Below are 21,168 nucleotides of genomic sequence, written 5' to 3'. Positions count from 1 at the left end.
TCTTTTTCAAAAGAATAGTATTTGCAGCTTAGGGAAAGCGAGACTTTTGTCATGAATCCAAAAATCTGCAAGTTGCCATTATTGCATCGCGCCACGGAGCAGCCCGTCCCAGAATGACCAGTCGGCATCGTCAATATTGAACTCGAATGGCGACTCTGAAGAGGAAGCACTACTTGACCAGTTTAGCATGTCTGTATCGGATAAAGTAGAAGCAAGTGTGCTGGACTGGAGTCGAGCGGCACGGCGCCGCCTTTTCGTCTCTTGCTGTGCCCGCAGTGCTGCGATGAACGCCGGCTCCGGATCGCGTTCTCGGTCTGGCCGGTGATGCGCCTCCCAGGCGACGAGTGTGAGTTTTCGAAAAGCGACATTGATAGTCTGCCTGGAGCTGAGCATTTCGTCGTGATTTTGATACACTTGCGACATCCGCGCCCATGCGGATTCCACATCTGCGGCCGAAAATACGGTTGGCTCTTTCCACAGCCCATTAAGCACAAACGTGAGCGAATCCCACATCCCCCAAAGAAAGAAAGACTGCGTATGCCATCGGAACTTGGAAGTTCCGGAATGCGTGCATACCGCATTGTCCGTGTCTAATACCCTCAGCGCTAGATGCAGCGTGTCTCGCTTGTCTGCGTCAGTTGCCGTCTTGTTGCGCATCTTGGAGAGATGTACGCGCAACCTCATGGCCAGGATTCCTGATCTGGCCAGTGCCATGGATAAAAAATGCAGGGGATTGATGACGTCGCAGTATCGTATGTAGTTCTCTTCCACATCTCGCTCCGCCTCTTGTATGGCCTTTTCTGCTTCGGCGGCTTCGTCAAAATTGCCACCGAGGCCGCCTCTTTGCATTTTGCCCGTCTTCACGAATGCCTTGCCTATGCATGTCCGCGAAAGCCGGAACATCATATCTGTGGCGCCTGTATGCTCGACTGGGGTTTCAGTCATGCCTGGCCAAATTTGGTCGTCGTTGATGTTGAGGGGTTGCTGGACGTCCCAAGTATCCGGCAGTTGGGCGACGGCCGTCCCGGCCATCTGGCTGGCAATGCCATCGAGAGAGAGAAGAGGGTAGAACAGCCGGCGTCGCATCTCGGTCTCGAATGGAGCGAGGCCAAGTTTTGTCCCATCTCGATGCAGGCCGATGCGCTGGCCGATTCGGACGGCCGCGCCTGTGAGAATCCAGTGTGTGTGAGCGTCATACGTATACCGGCTGGGCAACAGAAATAAGACAAAGGCCTGCAAAACGGCCAAATCGGCGGTTTTCAGAAAAGAGGCATTCACCAGCGCCTGGCGGGTAGCAAAGTGCAGAGACAAAATCAGCTCTGAGCGCGGCTGGCGCAAATTTTCGACGCATTCTTTGTCAGTCATCGAAAATACGGCGAAGTGGTATACAGAAAAGACGAGGCATTCATCTTGGGGTGTTGCTAGTCGAGGGTCCTGTGAGATCCGCTCTATGCTTGCACGCGTGGAAGGTTCATGGAGTATCTTCGTAATCGGCTCGATATTCTCGGCATACGCTTGCCATAGGATCAGGACGTCCTCCTTTGTCGGGTGATAATTCGCAAGCGACTGGTACGAACCAAGCAGCGCGTCCGACAGCGGATCAGAAATTGTGAGGACTCGCATTTGCGCCGATACCTCAGCATCCTCCTCTTCATCAGACGCCAACTGGTCGTCTCCGACACCAATGTTACGCCAAAAGCTGCTGTCTATGTATCTCGATTTGCCGTCATCTGCTATCACGGCACCGCTCTCTTGCCCCACGGCCGCGTTCCAGTGAATTGAGATTGGCTCCTTTGATGTGCCACGCGCAGCCGGCTCTGACCGCGCCTCAGCAGTATCGTTCGCCGCATCGAGCAGGCCATGCTGCTTCAACAGCTGTTCGTATCGTGCGAGTCTGTCTAGTACATCTTTCGTCACCAGCCTTTTTCCGCCCCGCGGTGGCGGCGCCTCATACACGCACTCGGCGCCGGTTCTGCGACATGCCGCGCACTCGGGTACGACCCTGTCGCACTTGACTTTGCGTCGTCCGCACGTCTGACACGAATAGCCCATGATGCGCTGTGAGGGCGGTCCGGGCTTATGGTTCGCCGGCGCTGGTGTGATGATGGGAAGCTCCATAGTACGTCGTTCTTCTTCTCACCGAGTCGCGTTGTGGGCGCGTAGAGCCAGTTTTCTCCTTTTACAGCCTTCAGGGCCTCCTGGTGAACTCATTTGTGTTTGGTAAACTAGTTGCGAACCATTGCAGCTAGACAGAAACCATGACGTCCAACTTCAATTTCTTCCCCACTTGAGCAGAACGAGGCGCATGACGACGAGGAGCCATTCAAAGGGCAGCGAGATAAGCCAAGTATTCTAACACCGTGGCAATCTGAAAATTAGAACTAAATAAGATGATTCCATCCAGATAGGGAGCTGAGATGAGATAGAAAGAGAATAAGTAGAGGCCGAACTGGAGGCAAGATTTTGCCGCTCCAAGCTATCGCCGGAGAGCTTCAAATTATACGTGCAGTTACTACCCTTCAAGTTGAGGTAAATTAGCTACCGTGTATTATTTGCCGTCATCTAAAGCAAAGTATTTCTGGAGTCCTGGCTGCCATCGTACATGTATGTTGTGCCCAAGTTACAGGACGCCGGAGAGAGGTTGCGGTTACTGATGCGTTTCTATGGCTGTAGCAATATTGACCTCTGCAATGGAGATACCCTTTTCGTGCCACTTTGAGCATTATCTCTCGATACGAGAGCAGTATTTTGGACTCATCAAGTGACGCCTGATCTTTGTTCTGAAAACTTTTGAGGAGAGAGTCTGAGATGCACATTGGTGTCGAGATTCACATGGCCAACTGATGTGTCGCCCCCTTTACACCGCGCAAATACTTTGGAGTCGACTCTCTGCCAGGACTGTCATGTACATCTATGATATGTTGACGTGACCACCCGAGATCGTATTTCCCATAAGACTATTTTTGGCGTGCACTCCCCCATGAACAGTGAAATCCGACCGCTTTCCCGTCGGCGCGCAGTCTTGATCCTTATCGAGGGATGTATCCTTTGACGAGAAGCTGTTGTTCACGACATCAGCGGCCGCGGGGGTGGCAAGCACCGGCGTGCGGTCCAGAATCGCTTTGGCGTACGCGGCTGCCATGGCGGCCGCGTAGGGTTGCCACTGCTTGTTTTTATGCTCATCGCCGTAATCACAGACTCCCCGGATGACGCCAACGGGGATACAGTTCATAGTACCTGCAGCCTCCATTTCGAGACCAATGAGGCCATAGTCATCCCGTAGCTTATCCCTGACGCTCGCATTCTTCATGAGCTTGTCACCGGAGCCGATCGGACCGTACCACACTCGGGTACGGCGGTCGCTGGGTCGCCTGTTTCGCGGTACGATGCAATGCGCGCCATTAGCATCACGGCCGTACAGGCTGTCCTGGTCCTGGCCGGGATCCTCGAATGTGCCGGAGACGTGCTCTTTGCTTTTCATTTGGTCGTAGTAAGGCAAGAATAGCCTGGCCTCGTCTGGGAACTCAAGCTCCATGGTCCGGATAGCGGCGCGAACAATTGATTCCGTGACCGCCATAGCATGGCCAGAGCGCGAGAGATGAAAGCCGTCCGAGGTCTCTTTGCCGAGGTCGTATGATACCAGAGCCGCCGTCTCTCCCTCGGCCACGGCAACCAGGACATCGCCCAGGCGGATATCACGGACGGGTGGGCTGTCCAGGCGGGGGAGACCAGCCGCGACGCCCACCAAGAGGCCGAATCGGAGGTTGGGGAAAAACTTCTTGATCTGACTGGAAAGAGCACTTGCCGAGCCTGTGCCGTACAGCTGGCCGGCGGGAAGAGTGGCTATGATTATGTTGTGCCCGCACACATCCCCGGCGATGTAGACATAGTCGTCGCCACGCGACGAAGGGAATTGTCCGTCATGTCTGGCATCAAGCATATGTATGGCAGCCTGTGCCTCGATTCGGAGAGGCGCAATCCATGCTATGGTATATAAATTTGGGTCTAACGACTTCATGTTGCAGGTGAGTTCTGCCGAAATTGAGTGGGACGAAAATGCAAGCACCACTGTTGAATGCCGAATCTTTCGCATCACCTCAACCGCGAAAAGCGATTGTATTTACATTACACAACAAAAGATCATCCGTCGGACCCGCCGACAGACCGTGTGGCTTGCCCACCATTGAATGTTGCCCATGCAAATGGTTGCCTTTACAGGGATGTGAGGTAAATGCGTGAGCGTGCAGAAGGCTGAGGCTGATATGCGGGCTGACAGGGGCCAAGGTAAGGATCGCCACCATTCTCCTCAATAGTTCAGTTACATGGCACGAGAAATAGAACGTGGAATTTGCACTGGCTTACTTGCATAAACTTCAAGAAATTCGAGCAAAATGACCACGATTCATGGGGATGTAGTCGCCAACAGTGCCTTGATAGGCAATAACATTTCCGGTGGTGTAGTGAACATTTATTCCGGCGAGCCAGAACGTATGTTTGAGGACTACAGGGTCAATTTTATTTTGCGAAAACACGGCCTGGAAAATCGAAATGCTAATTCTTGTTGGCGGGACTAGTGACAGGCGCGGCTCTCGACAACTCGCTGCTCGAAGGTGTGGCTATTTCGAGAGACAACTTCTGGACAATGGCTCACATCGGTAATTTGTTCTAGCTTGTCAAAATTACTTCCATGCACCCCAATCGGCAGAACAGTTTCAGAATACCCTACGTTTTACTGCCGCAGACTGGCTCCTGAGCCAAGAAGCGTTCAAGTCATGGATCGAGACTACGGAGAAAGGCCCGCTTCCACTTCTAACAATCACGGGAAAGCCATTCACCGGAAAGTCGGTCATGATGAAGAGGGCCGTAGAGCTCAGCCGCCAGAATGTCAGCATAGTTACTGCGTCTCACTTTTGTGGCGGTGATGTGTCGGATTCGGTCCAGTCATGCCTGCGCGATCTCTTTGGCCAACTCCTTGGCGGGTTGCCCATTAAACCCTGGGAAGATGTCAGACGCTGGGGTAAAGATATCAAAGCTGGAAGAAAGGCTGGGATTTCAAGCTCGACACAGCTCCGAGATGCCATGGAGAGCATCATCTTGGCAAACAAGGACGGGCTATCTACCAACGGTGCTGGTGTTCGCATTTTCGTCGATGCCATCGATGACTGCTCATTCCCACAGTCGAGGAACTCATCACCATTTTATGGGAAAGATAATCAACAAACTCGTGAAGTCCTTGAATGCCTTGGATACCTACTAACAGCGATGGAGTCTGCAAACATTAATATCGGTGTCTGCGTATCTCGGCGACCCACGCCGACCTACGGTGGTCTGGAGCCGAGTACTACACTTATAGATCTGAAGCCTTACACAGATGTTGAAATTCCCATATTACTGGAAGAGAAACTGAAATGTCTCCACGATACCAAGAAAAGGCTTCGAATCTTGCATACGCTTGGAAAAACCGGATCGCACAACTTTTTATGGGCAACTATTGTAGGCCAACAGATTGTCCAGCTCAAAGATGCGGAGAACTTTGAAGAGCTCGAGAGGTCTGTTTCAAATGTTCAGCAGAGCCACGACGAGCTGTATCGAAGCGCCCTGCGTACTTCGAAATCGTCACAGAGCAACCCAGCCCAACTGATGCAGCTGCTCCAAGTTGGTCTCGGCACTTTCCGGCCTTTGAAGACGGACGAGTTCCGGCACGCTTTTGCATTTGCCGGAAAGGAGCGTTTCGGACACACAAACATGGCTGAATGGGAGAAATCCGACCAAGGAAGGTCCCTGGACTCGTTCACAAATTTCGTTCAGCTAACGACAGCCGGGCTGCTACAAGCTGTGCCACGGAGAAGAAGAGCAGTTCCGATTCAAGCAACCCAGCAGTCTATGACTGACAAGGGTTATGATGACTACGTTGAATTTCTTCACCGGTCGACTGACACGTTCCTACGTAGCGATACGGGCCTCAAGGAGCTGGAAATAGCATCGCGATCCAAATTCGAGGAGGACTGCCATCTCTTGCTGCTGAATATTTGCGTCAAAGTTTTGAATCACTGCAAGCTGAAGGGCGGTGATGACGTTCAGATTCTTGACTATGCGATTGAGCACTCACTTAACCATGCCCAAAAATGCACTGAGATACCCTTGGAGTTGCCAGCTTTTTTGACGAATTGCAAACATCCAAAGACGAATTTGTTTGTGAGCCAAAATATCGAATTTCTCAAGAAGAAACAGGCCAAAGAAGTGTTGCTGCTCGAATGTGAAAATACTTTGGTGGTTTTGCTCTCCACGATGGGCTGCACCGCTTTGCTACGAAAGCACCTAGAGAAATGCAGAGTCTGTCAACAAAAAATGTCACCCGACCCGGGGGAGGACGGTACAACAAACATTTACTGGACTTCAGTAATGAACGCAGCAATTGGAAATCACGAGAGCACGGTCTTCCACCTGCTAAATAGTTGGCCTCCTGACCAGCTCGATGTACGAGTCCGTGGCCGGACGCTGCTATACAAGGCCTGTTACTTTGCGAGTCTCTCTGAGACCGGCAACGAAGAGATGCTGGGACTTGTGAAGGACCTTCTTCGCCGGGGCGCGGACCCATTGGCATGGTGCAGTACCTCATACGAGTACGTTTTACACGTCGCCATCGCAATGGCGAATGCGGAATTGGTCGAGGTACTACTTCAATCCACGGATCAGGAGAAGGCTCAATCACTACTAAAAGCAGGAAGGCTCAAGTCAAAAAAAGGCTGGACGGCTTTACATTTCGCCGTCACCTGCCCATGCGGCGACGCTGTAGAGGGACGAGAAATTGTAGAGAAGCTGCTGGATCTCGCACCGGACCCCGTAGAGCTCCTTGGGATAGAAAACGACAAAGGGCAGACACCGCAAGACATTGCAGCAGAGATTGACGATGAAGACGGGGAAGAGATACAAGCTCTCTTGGCATCGTACGCTATCGACTAGTGTGCGCAACGCTTGCTAGGTATTCGTGATGGCATATATTCAAAGACGATGCATATTATATAACGTTCTAGCTAGACTCTTCAACATTAACTTGTTCTATAGAACTCTTTCACGCATTACAAAGAGAACCTGAAGACCAAGAACCACCAACAGAGGCACAGAATTATAGGCCGCCATGGAAGAACCCTTGCCAGACGCAGTGGTGGATGCGGCACCCGAGCTTTCTTGGGCCCCCTTCCCACCATCCGTCGTTCCGGATTTTGTGATTGGCGATACAGCTGCGGTAGGCGTGACTGTCGGGTCTGCGACCGAAGTTGGCGCGATTGTCTGCGTCGTAGCAACAGATTCCATGTGGTTGATGGTCGAGGTGTAAGTGACTCTTGGCGGCGCTCCCTTGGCATAGTCGTAGTCGCCTGCCTGCTGCGCGCGGATATACCACTGGTAACACCACAACCTGGGCGAGTACGGGTAAACAAAGCACCGCTTTATCAAGACTGGCTCGCCGTTGGAGCCATCGCCGAAACGTTCGTCAAAGTAGGGGAGGCTGTAGAGCTCGTTGGGCCCAGTGAAGATGGGATCTCCATTTTTGTCGAGGAAGATTGGGCGGCCTCCCCTGTCGATGTAGAAAGTGCCTCCAACATCCTGTCCGATTGTTAGCCTGAACCTCTTCTGCATATTCTATGGATGGTCTCCAAGGTGTAACGATGGGGTTTGTCTTTCAAGCAGGTGAAAAGGAAAAAAGATCAAATGCTGTACGTTCTCGACTGACCTGCAAGTTTGGACTCAACCTGTCGGACTGAGCTCGAGCGTCTAGGCCCGCCCCGGGCCCTACCAAAGCCCGCTTGGAGTGGCCAGTACCGCAAAACTTGGGGAACCTGTAGCCTTTGGGGAAGAGAAAGCAGGAAGAGAGGCACAAGAGCTTCGCGTCGTCGACGTTTTGGTCGCAGAGACATTCGGAAAAGATGGGCTCTCTCTTTGGGCACGAGCGGATCGCGCCGCCGGTCCAGCACTTCAAGCAGTCCGGCATGTTGCTCCCCGACAGAATGACAGCCCGAGGCGTCACGCAGTTGACGTATTTCGGATCTTCCGCCCGTCCGTACTTGTCGTATCCGCTGGGGTCGTCAAAGATCAGGTCGCAGTATTCGTCCTCCGACTGACCTTTGCGAACGGGAGCGACGCAGCTCATGAGATCGACGAGCTTGTTTTGCCGTCGAAGGCAGAGGGCTTCCGTCTGAAAACTATGAATGCCCGGGCAGAGGCTCTCATCTTTGATGATGCCTCCGCATAGGTCCGTCTTTGCCTGAGCGACGAGGAGTATGGATGACAAGAGGAATATCCACGTCGCAGACAATGGGCCAACGCCTGTAGGAAACAGCATCTTCTAAAGATATTCAACAAGAAAAAGACTGATTGTTTTGTTTCTGTGCTATCATCAACGAGCAAACTTGGGGGTCAGAAGGCGGGGTTTACTTTATAATAGCATATATTGATCTCTCATCGCTTCGTAGCCACTGGGTAAACGAGTACGATCGACCAGATCATATACCCACCACTTTAAATCTGTATTAGCTAGGATGGCGGCAAGTAAGCTACGTTGGCTCGAGCGTGAAGCCTTCTCCTAGAATGATGTGTTGAACAGTCTGCCCTGTAAAGGTTTCGTCCCAAAGAGGTAATCTCCGGCCCGGACTGGGGCGCAAGAATGAAACAGAAGAGCAAGGCAATTGTCTGCCTTTTTCCACTTGGGATAGGTTCCACTCCCACATGCACATCACGGGCCAGGCCGCTGCGACGCTACCGGGCACGGCTGACTTTCTAACCTTTCCGCGGCACCTCGAGCAAATGGACAAGGCTCAACGCGGGCTCTGATCAACATAATAACCACCAGCAAAACAACATCTCTCCCATACCTCGTATGCTCGTCAGTTCCAGAGTCGCCACTCTGTCCAGTGTGCCAGTTTGAACCCCTGTAACAAACCTGGCAAGTTCTCACTGTGGCTGGTCTGATGCTCGATAGCTTCTTGAATGGGTGTACCCTTGCAATGCTACTCAAATGCAACGGTTTTCTGTCATGGAATTACTCAACGTACGGAAATATAAAATGTACATTGGCTAATCAGACACGCGAGGTTTCGGGCGTTTAACGAGAATGGACCTTTGGCGATCGCACCTTGCAATAAAGTTGTTTCTTGGAACTGTCCCCGAATAGCTCGACTTACATGCTAGGGCTTCTCGTGACTCGGGTGCAGGGCATGGGCAAGGCAGCCTCAGCCTCAGCCTCATGCATGGCGAGAGTAAGCACCCACTGCCACCCAGTGATGATCCGACGGTCTGGCTATCTATTTTTTGCCACAGGGGCCCCTTTAATTTTAGTGCTCTGGAACAACCTTGTACGACTAGACATGGATTAGATGAAAAATCTTATAGTGATACGACTATTTTCGTCTTTGTTTTGCCACGGCTGGTATCAGTAGTCAAGCACTGCGTGCATTGAGTTGAGCATTCACGCGCAAGATTCACACACAAAATGTCTTTGGGCAACTGTTAAGGAATGCGTCTACCAGGTCTCAGATGGGCATGAAGCTCGCGAAAATAGAATGGATACTTTCCTGCCAAGAGAATCCCCCCCCCTGCGCCCTCTAAACTCACACCTGACGAACATTCTAAACTTATTTCCTACGAGCTATTCAGCATATTTCATGATTATTGATAGCAGTCTTTACTTATTAGCGCTGCCCCGAAGCACGCCGGCTTGTTCGCGGCATTGTTCAGCTTCACTGTGCGCGGCAGCGCTCTTCTTCGCCCCCCGAATCGCCACGGCTATGGCCTGCTCGACGTCTTCTGGCACGGGGTCCAGGCCAGTGTGCCGACCGCTCTCGTAGTCGACCACCCATCCACCCTGCTGCTGCTGCTGCTGCTGCTGCTGCTGCTGTAGGGCGCGGACCTTTGTGCCGCAGGTCAGGTCGAGGAAGCTCGACCACTCCTTGAAGCGACACGTCCACGCGGAGGAGTTGGGCCTGCCGTTTCGCGGCAAGAGAGAGCTGCCGCCGCCGCCGCCGCCGCCGCCGCCGCCGCTTGACTCTGCGGCGTTGTCAACCCAGACCGTCACCTGCCACCGTGCCGCGACCCATCGGTCTTCGTACTGGTAGCGCTCCTTTTCGCGCCGCTCCTCCGCCTTGCGCTGCTTCTCCCTGAATTCCGCTTCTTCCAGACGCCGTCGCCTCTGTTCCAGACGCCGCTGCCTCTCTTCCTGGCTTTGCTGCCGCGCCCCATCCCAGTGCCGCAGCCTCTCTTGTCGAAGTCTCCGCCGCTCTTCTGGGCTTCTTGTTGTCCCCTGCCGGTAGCCTGCTGCGGCCACAGACATGGGCTCTTCTTCCATTTTGGTCTGTGCTTCTTCTTCTCCGTCCGCTCCGATCTCTTGTTTAATGGATTGAGGACGGCGGAGTGGTGGTAGAGGTGGCGGAGGAAGTTGTGCCCTCGCAAGCGAGCATTCCGTGCCCGCCGATTTGCAGCTCCAGCAATACCGAGCACCATTCTTGTCGATAAAGGCAAGGCATTGGATCTGATAGATTGCTATAGATCAGTAACCTTCCTCACTCATGCACAGTCTCCCGACTTTTCGTAAAAACATAGAGCGTATAAGGTATCAGCGTTTTGCTTACCTTTAGTCTAGTACAGCGTTCGCAGTCGCTCTGCCACAACGCTGGGTCCGTTTGATTGGTGAGACGTCCTTTCCATGTCTCAGGTATATCAGTGATTGACCCTGTTTCGCGCGCTGAACTTGCTGCATAAGACTGGCTCGATATAGTCGGTGTATGCCGTGGTAATGATCCGGAAGCCTCTCTGTCTGTCTGCTCTCTCGGCTTGACAATCTGCGCACTGGACTGTTCGTGTTCCTTGGAACTATCCTCTAGCTCCGTATCATTGCTGACGCCCCTGCTGTTGCACTCGACATGTACGGTCTTGATCTGGCACGTTGACGCTGCCAAAATAACACCATACATGACGATGGGCTGACTGATGGCAGGGGGCGACTCTCTGTCCCAACCCAAAGCTAACATGTTGAGCACTGCTGTAACTAGACCGTCGCTACATGCCTTGTAGAAGAGGCGGTTAGCTGCGAGATGTGTTCTCGTGAGACTGACGCGGCTTGTCAAACCATGCTTGGGGGTTTGTTCGAGTACACATGGAAAGTCTTCAAACGTGTGGACATTGATGGAAAGTGCGGAACTCAGATGGAACTCTAGAGATTGCGGCGACGGATCATGCAGAGGCGGGATTTTGACATTGAAGCACGTCTTTACCGATGAGTCCGCCGTTGCACCGTCTTTCATGGGACTTAGAGCAAGCTCCAAAAGCTTTCTGTCGTCAAGGTAATCCAGAAGCTCCGCGCAATCAAGCTGACTATTGTTGGAGTCCTTTTTGTGCAGAAACTCCCCAGTGATTCTCAAATAATTGGTCAAATGTCTCTGCACAAAGTCTCGAGCACCAGCAATGGTAAAGGACAATTCTGCCGCGGAGGGACTTTCAGTGAGAAAGTCTCGGACCGACTGGTGCATGAGCTGGACAACTGATGCGGCACCATAGTGGTAGCCCCGAGATTCCTCAACTGAGAGGCCCGGGTAATAGATTTCGATAAAAGGGCCGCAGGTCAGATATATCTTGCGCCACAGCTCGTCGTATGAGTTGAGAAGCATTCGACTCTCCCACATCTCATCCATGGTGGAGGAAGCAAAGTTGTCCCTCATGATGGCGACAGCCTCCCAGAGCCTCTCCAAGGTCACGTCGCCGATTTCGCCTGCTGCACAAATCCACATGAGAAGTCGACGCATGTTCTCGATGTCCTCTTGCGAGCGATGACGCAGCATCTCCGAGACAATCTGCGAATAATACTCCTTGAGCTCATGGGGTATTTGCATGGCAGCCTGCCTCAGGCCGTCCAGAGTGCAAGTCCAGGAGGAGCTCGCCTGTCGAAGCAGCTGGTCCAGGACTAGCTTCACCCACAGGATCGAGCCTTGGGCGTTGCTAATGAGCATTCTTTGAATCTCTTGCAGTGCTAGCTGCTCATGCGCCATGGCTATTCCCATAGATCGCGACCGGGGCTGCTTCATCCTTGGCATTCGAGGCTGACCTCGCGGCCTCGGCACACACTCCGTCGATGACCGCGCGCTTAGGTCAAGAGCATGTAGCGCTTGGGGCAGAGATTCGATTCCCTTGCACACAATCTTTTCAATATCGCTCTGGTTCTCCATCTCCATCACGATACTCCGACAGCCAATCACTTGTTGCTCAATCGCAACTACAGGTCGGCTGAGTACGATAAACTTTGCCTTGGAGCGCGTAGATCCTCCAGCAAACTCTTTAATCACAGACAAGATGTCAGCACTCTCGGCCTCGTCTACTGCGTCGACGATGCAGATGACTGGCATGGGGCCCTGGCAAATATTGATAATCGTGCGCTTCAGGGTTTCCTCTGACCACGATATGCTGTGTGGATCCATCAGGCGATAAGTGTCTCTACAAAATGATACGAAAATCCCCGGGGACTGCTCTGACAAGTGATATAGTATAGAGCGCAAAAATGAGTAATGCCGAATGTAGTGGCCGCCTCCGCGGCGATGGTAGAACCAATCGCCAACTAGAGCCCTACCACTTTCGCCCTTTTCCTTGGCCTGCAGCCGCTTGAGAAGAGTGTCTCTGATGAATTTGGCTAAAACAGACTTTCCGCTGCCTGGTTTTCCTCTAATCCAGAGAATTCCAGACTCTTGCCCCGAAAACGCAACATAGTCGGAATTGCTCCAAATCCATGAATTCGTCTCGGCTGTGGCGGGAGATACTTGCATCCTCCGGGCTTCTATGTCTTGAAAATATAGCGAGCCCAAAAATTCTGGTTTGAAAGTCAGAATCAAAAGTAATCTCGATGTTATACTTCAGTTGCGCTATGCAGCTGTACACACCTCTGTATTCAGTACTTTCGCAGATGTATGGATGAGCTTTGTACAGAGTCATATCACCCGGCTTCTGAGAAACTGCGATACAAGCCCCGGCTTGGGGTGTTGCACAAAGCACCTCGAGATCGTAAAGCAGCCTGGCTTTCTCTGAGGGCTTGCAGAGCTCCATGTTTTCGATGGCCAGGTAATATCCTCTCCCACTCTTCTTCGTGAGAATATACGCAATGACTGGCACAATTGCTCCTGCAGGTGGCAGTCCGGTGTCGGCTAACACGGACTGGAACTCTGACTGAGCGCTGTGCGGCAGCTGCGTCAGGCACTCAAGCAAAAGCTGTTCTTGCTGCGACTGGCTACAAAAGATTTGCAAAAACAAAAGAGCCATGGCCTTGTTAGCAGTGCTGATGCTGGATTCCGATTCTTTTTGCTGAAGCTGATGCACTCTTGTCCCTGTCCGCTGAGGATTCTCCAAGGCCCAGGTGCAGTCTACATAGAAGACGCGGCCTTCCGGGGTACGTTTTGCGGCATATCTTGCGAGTGAAGACGCGATGAGGCTGCTTGAAGACTGCCGCAGGTTGCCAGGCTCCGCCTGAATCATCTCGCTCCCAAACTCGGCCACAATTATACTCTTTTGACCTTGAAGCCAGCTTTGGAAGGACTTTGTATGCACGAAGCTCTGCAACAGGTCATCGGGCAGCCCCTGACTGCATGAATCAAGCATTGACATGGTCGACGGGGAGGCCCTCCGAGCTGTAATTCTCCGAACAGCAGCATGTGCCCCTAAAATCTCGATCAACACTGGTAGAACGTTCACGTTGTCGTAAATTGTAACAAGACATAGCTGCAGTGCCCGCAGTACGTGCTCTTACATCTGGGGTATATAGCCAATCGAAGAGTACGTACATTCAGTAAGACTTGTGCAGTCTGATGGAGCATCTTTTGGAACTTGGATATGGTTAGTGAATGATGAATATCACTACAGTTTCCGAAATCGTCTATGAGAACTCTTGGCCTATGACGCGGCGGAGATGCAAGGGGAAAAGACACAGCGGCCAGGGAGCTGCGACTTTAGAACTGAACAAGATGCGAGACTCACATCGTGACGAGTCTGCAAGTGAGACTGATTAGTTATTACTGCTTCTCTCGGTGCAATGTCATCTTTGAGTTGGCTGAGTAGCGATCCAAGACGCCATGGCGTTTCTCAAGGGATGAGCAAAGCTCGACTCCGACACAAAGCTGATGGTGATCAAAATACAGGCACTCCGACATTTCATTTTTACCTTTTGGATAGAAGCGCTTCACAAAGACTTTTGCTGTAGCAGCCGCGCACGCCGCAGCATAATCCTGCCAATGCTTATGCTTATGGCTGTCTCCGTAGTCACTCACCGACTTGATCACCAAGCAGGCGGCATTCAGCTGCCAAATCCCGGACGCCTCCATTTCAAACGCAAGTACGCTGTGGTTTTTGGCAAGCGAATCTCGTATCCGTGGATCCCTCATGACAACGTCATCCGAAGCATATGTTCCGACATGAATCCGTCGCGCCGTTTGGGAATAATCTGGGCGTCGGCGGGCCATCCCAAGATCACAGTTGAGATCTGCACACGTTGTCGACTTGGCTTTGCTGCAGAACCTCGGTGGTGTCGATGTGCAGCTGCCTGTCGGGCAGTGATAGCGGTGAGCGTGGTGGTACGCGGAGTCGAACGCGAGATCCTCAGATGCTCCTGGGCAGGCGTACTTGGAGTCGTTGAAGTGCTGCCCCAAGATTGCTGCAGACTCGGACGTCAGCTGCGTCATGTAATACTCCGTATTGAGATAGCCCAGAAGCTGGCGCAGTTTCGGCGCTGCATCTTGTGGGATCGCGCTCTTCATCTGGACGCCTTCTGGGCTTATCCCAGCCGCGTGTATGTAGTTGACAATGGATTTACTGATGACAACATCGCCGAGGAATATAGGCGCAGGTATGCTGGTGCCGTTGGAGCAGGGCTGGGCCACGCCACCGCAGACTCCCACAATCAGGGTAAGTTCCATTTTGCCAAATTGGTGCTGCAAGCACTGCATTGCCAAGGCCGCATCGAGCTTTCCATATTCCTGAGGTTTCACGAGCAGCACCTGTTGGCCAGCAAACGTCGCAGATAGAAAGATGTGATCTTGCCCCTCATGCGGCACAATTGTCGGTGGGCTATCAAGCAGTCTGATGACGGCATCTAGCTCGAGGGCGAGAGCGCATATAATTGCGATGGGGAACTGGCCGGCCCTCCGCGGTGTCGCCATTCGGAACGATTCGTATCCTGCTCTCGAACTGAGTGGTGTCATCGAATATCTATGCTGTCAGAATTATGCCGTGATTAGGCTGTTTCCACGACAAGTATTGCTCACCAGGAACTAGTGTGCACTCACATTTGTGCTTGCCAGCTAAGGGGTTTTGAACTCAAGCTTGCGGCAGATTGTGAACGAGTCTCTGACCACCATATACATCATTCTACTCCGACCGTAGGACCTACAACGCGAGGTTTCTGTAGGAATACAGCTGACCGATGGAGAAAATAGGAGGTCTGTCGCAGTTGCGTGAGGCTGAAAGCGCCCCCGCCTCGAATGCAGCAGCATCGCGCTCGTGGCTATCATGTGGCTTTGGGGGGCGCCAATGCGTGACTAATAAAGATCTGCGGCAAGTTTTGAAGTCATCACTCGACTCAAAACACTGGTCTGTAACTGAGTATCGTCTATAGTGATTGCTACATCCATGTCAGTGGCGATGCAGCGTTCTATCTGCCATTTTGATCATGCCTCACTCACGTAAATCTCCCGGTGAATGGTCCACCTTGAAATGACGGCTCATAGAGACTGTTGCGACATAATACCAGCTAACTAGGGTAGTAGTACTATATTACATGGGCGTCAAAACAGTAATGTAGGGGACATTAAGCTTCATGAAGAGGCCGATACTGCGCGGCTGACGTTCCGACGTTGATTTCATAGACTCAAAATTCTCGTTCTTCCAAACTCGCATGTTAGAATCATACGGCGTAAGTCCTAGTGTATCTATGCTCTGCTCATACACCAAGGTACAGCCTGCTATTAGACCATGCGAACGCCACCTTTGTAGGTGGCCGAGTCCCTTAACAGTGTAGCTTTTGATAGGTTCCAGTTTGTGACTCGATGATAAAAGCGCGACGGAAGTACGCATTTAATTTAGCATATAATCGTCGTACCAAACCCTCACTTCGGTCGTCTTTTGGATGCAAATCCTCTCCGACGCATGAGTCGGAGCCGCTGCGCCATCGCTCATGGCTCGATTCATGCGGCGTGGCGGCCGGTTAGCATGTCCGTGATACGGACGACCCGCGTCAGCTCCGAGGTTCCGTCCCTTGGGTGTGTAAGCCTTGGAGGGTTCCTCCACGATCGGCCTCTGCGCTGATCCCTGATCAGGCCGCCACCTGGCCGAGTCGCCGGACACTTCCTGCTGGCGGTTGACGCGGCGGAACAGTTCCAGCTTGTGGTACGTATCGCACGGGTCGTCACTGCGTCCAGCAGTGCCGCCGCTGCCGCTGCCGTAGGTCAGCACGGGCTGGCGGAAGACGGTGATGAACGGCTTGAGGGTCGTGAGAGATGTGGCCACGATGGAAAAATGCAAGGCGCCGGCGGTCAGAATGGCGGCAGGTATTGTCGAATAGTTGACGTCGTCGTTTCTGCTTGGGTTGAGATAATGGAGGCGGAAGATGATGATGGGAACTATCCTGCGACGCAGTCAACAGCCAGATTCTGTAGATGAGGGCCAAGGAAGCTTACAGCAGGCGGAATGCGAATACAGCCACTATAGTTATGCGCTTTTTTGGTCGCATTTGCAGCGACCAGACAAGATGGATCGTGAGCATCCACAGCGCAGCCTCGATAGCTAACCCGCTGGCCTCGACAGAGCTCCATCGTACAAACATGATACTTTGGCCGTCCACTGTCGACCATGGACTCTGATATGGCGGTCTGATAGCGATTGCCAACACACACGCAAGCGTCCAGCCGCTGGTCAGCCACGCCATCATCCTTGCTGGCCGTGCATGAGGCCCATGGTGCGAAATATGCTCGATTACAAACGCCGATGCGACTCTCGTGAGACCAACAGATATGATGTAGATGAAATTTCCGATATATAGATACTGACACAATAATTAAATTCGTTTCTCGTCTCGAGCATGCTGATGAATTATACCTTGTTGATACTGTCGAGGGCGGCGGCTGACAGGCTTTCGCTTCGCTTTCCGTAGCCCTTTTTGATCGCTGTGTACATGAAACCTTGCCCAACGATGGATGATACCTGGAAAAGGTTAAGAGACGCCATGTTATCTCTGTCATTGCCACAAATGTGTGATCGCTTACCAGTGCGCCGGTGACCGCCCAGTCGTCCGATCCGGGGGCCTTTACGCGGAGTTTTGCCCAGAGGCGCACCCAATAGAAGAGAAGAGACCATGTCATGAATATTACCATGGCTACATTGAGCCACGGCCCATGATTATCGCTAGCCATGGCAAGTCCACCAAAGAAAATAGACTGCACCCGCTGCCGAAGGACTTGAACCCAGAATTGGACCAGCAAATTGGGTGTATAGGAGCAGTTGACAAAGCCAAAAGATGGCAGCCTCCCGAAATCGACAATCAAGGCTTGCCAGGTGCTAAAGTTTCAACGGCGAGGTACGCCGGTTTTCATCGATATAGCCACCATGCACGGATACCGTATGCCGTCGAGTGTTGGGCGCACGAAGCTGCCTACCAACAGCGTATTTGGACAATCTACGCAACTACCCCATCTCCCGCCACACAAACATCTCCACGCTCTGAATATTTTTCTGCATATTCAGGCTTAATTCGGTTAGATTCGGGGACTTCCAGCTCCATAAGCCACGTCGAACAAAGGTGGCGCCCGGGTTGTCGGCTCGTGGCGTTGAACATCGCAGTCCAATCTCGAGCTACTTACTGGTGTGTGATGGTAAAGTTTGCCTGGCATATCTTGCCTCCTCGGCAGGTCTTCTGCTCAGTCTTGTACAAGGATTCGTGCGGTTCTGAATGCTACTTACCCGAGCCGCCATCTTGGCAATGGACTGGGTAGCTGGCGAGCGTCCCTCAGCAGGGAATCAGCCATTCATTCTTGAAATACGGGCAATTCAAGAGAGTCATTAGCAATATTTTGGGAGCCATTCTTAGTTTCAGGGTCTTGCGGCGCCAGCAGTTGGCAGTCTACCAGCACAGAGTACTCTGCTCAACAATGTCCATAATCTCAACACAGGAACCAAGAACGGACGAACCATGCTGTTTGTCCACCCCTGAAGGTGTGCTTGCTTTTTGTTGTCTCACGCCCCCTCTTTGGATTGTGACAAGGCCAAAGAGGCGTCGTCTGATGGAGTCAACTTCATTAAAGAAAAAGGCGATGCGCGCCCGCTCCGGCTGCTAGTACAAATCAGGGGACCAGACAACGAAGGCAAAGGCAATCTCTCAGACTGGCACGCCTGGGCCACCCATTGTCTCGAATGTGCACGCCAGGGCCACTCACAGCTTCGATGCATGTTTTGGGACGTGGCACGAGGCTGCAGGCTGCAGCTGCCACTGACCGGGACGGCTAGGGCCGTACGGAGTAAGTAGAATGGTGATCGATCAACTCTCATCTGTAGCCGGCCAACGCAGCCGCGCCATAGAGGTTGTTGTGTTGGGTGGCAACTATGTGGTCATCAGGCGAGTGGCCTCGCCGCATGCGGTGCGGCACGCTCAAGCGAGGACGGGTGGTCAACTGATACAGCCTTACTTATTAGATGCTCGGCGGCCATACACTGTATTTTGGTACACTCCTGTTCCAAAGTCTTTACTCATAAAACCCCCCCAATCTTCTCTGCCATTCACATCGCTCAACGGGCTTTCAGAATGGGGGCATCAACACCAGAGTCCGCGCATTCGTCACCGGGCGCTTTCAAGGACGGCCCTCTCGAGGTCACCGCCGCCGCTGACGGCGGTGCAAACTACGTTGACGAGAACGGCACCGATCCCGTGCACAAGTCGACTCGCGGCGATGTGGCCTCGATGCAGCGCATGGGGCGCAGGCAGGAGCTCGTGCGTCACTTCCGGACGCTGTCCATGATCTCTTTTGTCGCGCTGGCAACCTCAGCATGGGAGACCAACATCTTCGTCTTCACGCAGGGGCTGAAGGACGGCGGCCGCCCCGGCGTCATGTACAGCCTGATCTGGTCTTTTGTCGGCTTCGTCCCCATCTACCTCAGCATGGCCGAGATGGCCAGCATGGCGCCCATTGCCGGTGCACAATACCATTGGGTTAGCGAATTTGCGCCCGAGCGTTATCAGAAGATTCTCAGCTACCTGACAGGGTATGTTGAACGTCTGCTTCCGTCCGTCTCTGTCGGCGGGCTATGGGGGGGGGGGGGGTGTATTGAGATCCAGATCAGTTTTTGTCAAGTTTTGCTAACAGCTAAACAGGTGGACGTCGACTCTAGCGTGGCAGGCCGGTAATGCGATGGGCATGTTCGAAGTTGGCATTGTTATTCAGGCTATTATGACAGCTAATATGGATTACGACGCACCGAGATGGCATGCCACCATCATTAATATTGCTTTCACGCTGGTTGCCCTCGCGGCAAACGTCTTGGGCTCTCGAGCTCTACCATATTGGCAGAATGCCGTCTTTGCCGTTCATATTCTCGCTTTTGTGGCATTTATAGCTCCTATATGGGTAAATGTGCCCAAGACCAGCCACCACGACGTCTGGGCGCTTTGGGAAAATCGTGGGGGTTGGCCGTCGCTACTCTTATCAATTCTCGTCGGCCAGATGCCCGGAATAGCGTCGCATGTTGGCATTGATACGGTAAGTAGAAGCCAGCTGCATACAAGCATGCTACTGACCCGCGCTAATTTTGTACAGGCTGCCCATATGTCTGAAGAAGTTCGCGACGCCGCCAAGACGGTCCCCCGTATCATGATGATTGGGTTCTCAATCAACATGTGCCTCATATTTCTAACCTTTCTTACCTTTTGCTACCACGTAGTCGATATTCCTACCGCTCTTGATGATCCTACTGGCTACCCTGGCATTTGGGTCATCCGTCAGTCGATGGATCAGCCATGGCTCAACATCTTGCTCGTCGTCATTCTCGTCCTGGAAATTTTTGGAGAGCTCGCCTACTTCGCTGCCGTGAGCCGCGATCTTTTTGCATTTGCGCGCGATAACGGCCTTCCTTGTTCGAGATGGCTATCCCAGGTTGACGTCAAGCGTCAGATCCCTACCAACGCCTACATCTTCTCTGCCGTCTTCAGCATCCTCCTCAGTTTTATATACCTAGGCAGTGAGGTCGCCTTCAATGCAGTCGTCTCGCTTTGCACAGTATCATTGCTTCAGTGCTATCTCTTCAGCATTGGCTGTATAATGTGGCGCCGCATCTTCCATCCCCATACGCTTCCACCTGCTCGCTTCTCACTCGGTCGCTGGGGTCTCTCTATCAACATTGCCGCCGTACTTTTCTCCTTTTGGGGCTTTTTCTGGACTTTCTGGCCCGAATCCTATCCTGTTACCTGGGAGGGATTCAATTGGGCATCTGTCATTTTCGGCACCACGCTGCTCATGGCGTTGATTAATTACTATGCTGGTGGGCGTAGGAAATACCAAGGCCCCGTTGTTCTCATAGAGGGTCGTAAACTTCGAGGGCATTGAGAGCTCACCATTCATTAATGAAGCTTGTTTGTGCCTAATTCAAGAAGCAATGTTCTCGCTTGAACATATTTTGGCCCTTCGCGCGTTGAGCTAGGCCACCCTTTTGTATACAACACTCGATACAGTGTTTCCCAGAGGCTGTATCTTGCACACTGTATAATTCATTTTCTGCAGGCAGTGTGTGTCCAGAGAACTCGACTGATTCATTCTCCCATGCATGTCTGTGACTTTCATGTCGAGCCGAGATGAATGATGCACACCAGACGGACCGCACGATGAACGAATCGTGAAAATTTACCAGTCACCTAAACACAAGACAAACACTTATGCAAGAGAAGCATGCCACCTTATCGAAATTCACATACATTACAGATGAGAGAGGTAAAAATGCCAACCACCATGAGAGAAGCATCACGGGCGCGCCTCCTGGGCGACGACGCGCACTGCACCTGATTGGCAAGATTTATTCTGGCATGTGTCCAACCAACTATTGTATTCATTAAATAAATGTGTGTTCTTGCCTGCTATACTTTCACAATTTTCAGGCTGTGTATTCAGT

The 21,168-nt window shown here is 52.3% G+C and overlaps 9 protein-coding genes across 9 annotated transcripts; 2 read left to right on the top strand and 7 right to left on the bottom strand.

Moving 5' to 3' along the window:
• Nucleotides 1-78: 78 nt before the first annotated feature.
• Nucleotides 79-2,118, bottom strand: V2A60_002260 (uncharacterized protein; the record flags this gene model as incomplete). Its single annotated transcript, XM_083253611.1, has 1 exon — nucleotides 79-2,118. The coding sequence occupies one exon, from the start codon at nucleotides 2,116-2,118 to the stop codon at nucleotides 79-81; it is 2,040 nt and encodes a 679-aa protein (XP_083109737.1).
• Nucleotides 2,119-2,911: 793 nt separating this feature from the next.
• V2A60_002259 (uncharacterized protein) lies at nucleotides 2,912-4,018 on the bottom strand (the record flags this gene model as incomplete). Its single annotated transcript, XM_083253610.1, has 1 exon — nucleotides 2,912-4,018. The coding sequence occupies one exon, from the start codon at nucleotides 4,016-4,018 to the stop codon at nucleotides 2,912-2,914; it is 1,107 nt and encodes a 368-aa protein (XP_083109736.1).
• Nucleotides 4,019-4,391: 373 nt separating this feature from the next.
• On the top strand, nucleotides 4,392-6,963 carry V2A60_002258 (ankyrin repeat domain-containing protein; the record flags this gene model as incomplete). The annotated part of the gene is made up of 3 exons (XM_083253609.1): nucleotides 4,392-4,488; nucleotides 4,575-4,610; nucleotides 4,670-6,963. 3 exons carry the CDS (start codon nucleotides 4,392-4,394, stop codon nucleotides 6,961-6,963), a joined length of 2,427 nt encoding a protein of 808 aa, XP_083109735.1.
• Nucleotides 6,964-7,059: 96 nt separating this feature from the next.
• Nucleotides 7,060-8,341, bottom strand: V2A60_002257 (uncharacterized protein; the record flags this gene model as incomplete). The annotated part of the gene is made up of 2 exons (XM_083253608.1): nucleotides 7,060-7,605; nucleotides 7,733-8,341. 2 exons carry the CDS (start codon nucleotides 8,339-8,341, stop codon nucleotides 7,060-7,062), a joined length of 1,155 nt encoding a protein of 384 aa, XP_083109734.1.
• A 1,338-nt stretch (nucleotides 8,342-9,679) lies between these two features.
• V2A60_002256 (uncharacterized protein) lies at nucleotides 9,680-13,635 on the bottom strand (the record flags this gene model as incomplete). Its single annotated transcript, XM_083253607.1, has 3 exons — nucleotides 9,680-10,522; nucleotides 10,623-12,847; nucleotides 12,918-13,635. 3 exons carry the CDS (start codon nucleotides 13,633-13,635, stop codon nucleotides 9,680-9,682), a joined length of 3,786 nt encoding a protein of 1,261 aa, XP_083109733.1.
• Nucleotides 13,636-14,039: 404 nt separating this feature from the next.
• On the bottom strand, nucleotides 14,040-15,182 carry V2A60_002255 (uncharacterized protein; the record flags this gene model as incomplete). Its single annotated transcript, XM_083253606.1, has 1 exon — nucleotides 14,040-15,182. The coding sequence occupies one exon, from the start codon at nucleotides 15,180-15,182 to the stop codon at nucleotides 14,040-14,042; it is 1,143 nt and encodes a 380-aa protein (XP_083109732.1).
• Nucleotides 15,183-16,095: 913 nt separating this feature from the next.
• Nucleotides 16,096-16,843, bottom strand: V2A60_002254 (uncharacterized protein; the record flags this gene model as incomplete). Its single annotated transcript, XM_083253605.1, has 2 exons — nucleotides 16,096-16,645; nucleotides 16,698-16,843. 2 exons carry the CDS (start codon nucleotides 16,841-16,843, stop codon nucleotides 16,096-16,098), a joined length of 696 nt encoding a protein of 231 aa, XP_083109731.1.
• A 266-nt stretch (nucleotides 16,844-17,109) lies between these two features.
• V2A60_002253 (uncharacterized protein) lies at nucleotides 17,110-17,429 on the bottom strand (the record flags this gene model as incomplete). The annotated part of the gene is made up of 2 exons (XM_083253604.1): nucleotides 17,110-17,220; nucleotides 17,283-17,429. The coding sequence occupies 2 exons, from the start codon at nucleotides 17,427-17,429 to the stop codon at nucleotides 17,110-17,112; spliced, it is 258 nt and encodes an 85-aa protein (XP_083109730.1).
• Nucleotides 17,430-18,814: 1,385 nt separating this feature from the next.
• V2A60_002252 (uncharacterized protein) lies at nucleotides 18,815-20,609 on the top strand (the record flags this gene model as incomplete). The annotated part of the gene is made up of 3 exons (XM_083253603.1): nucleotides 18,815-19,272; nucleotides 19,382-19,766; nucleotides 19,824-20,609. The coding sequence occupies 3 exons, from the start codon at nucleotides 18,815-18,817 to the stop codon at nucleotides 20,607-20,609; spliced, it is 1,629 nt and encodes a 542-aa protein (XP_083109729.1).
• Between the last annotated feature and the right edge of the window lie 559 nt (nucleotides 20,610-21,168).

Source organism: Cordyceps javanica, chromosome 1 (assembly GCF_051103115.1).
Source record: "Cordyceps javanica chromosome 1, complete sequence".
Taxonomy (NCBI): domain Eukaryota; kingdom Fungi; phylum Ascomycota; class Sordariomycetes; order Hypocreales; family Cordycipitaceae; genus Cordyceps; species Cordyceps javanica.
This window is presented reverse-complemented; position numbering and strand designations above follow the sequence as displayed.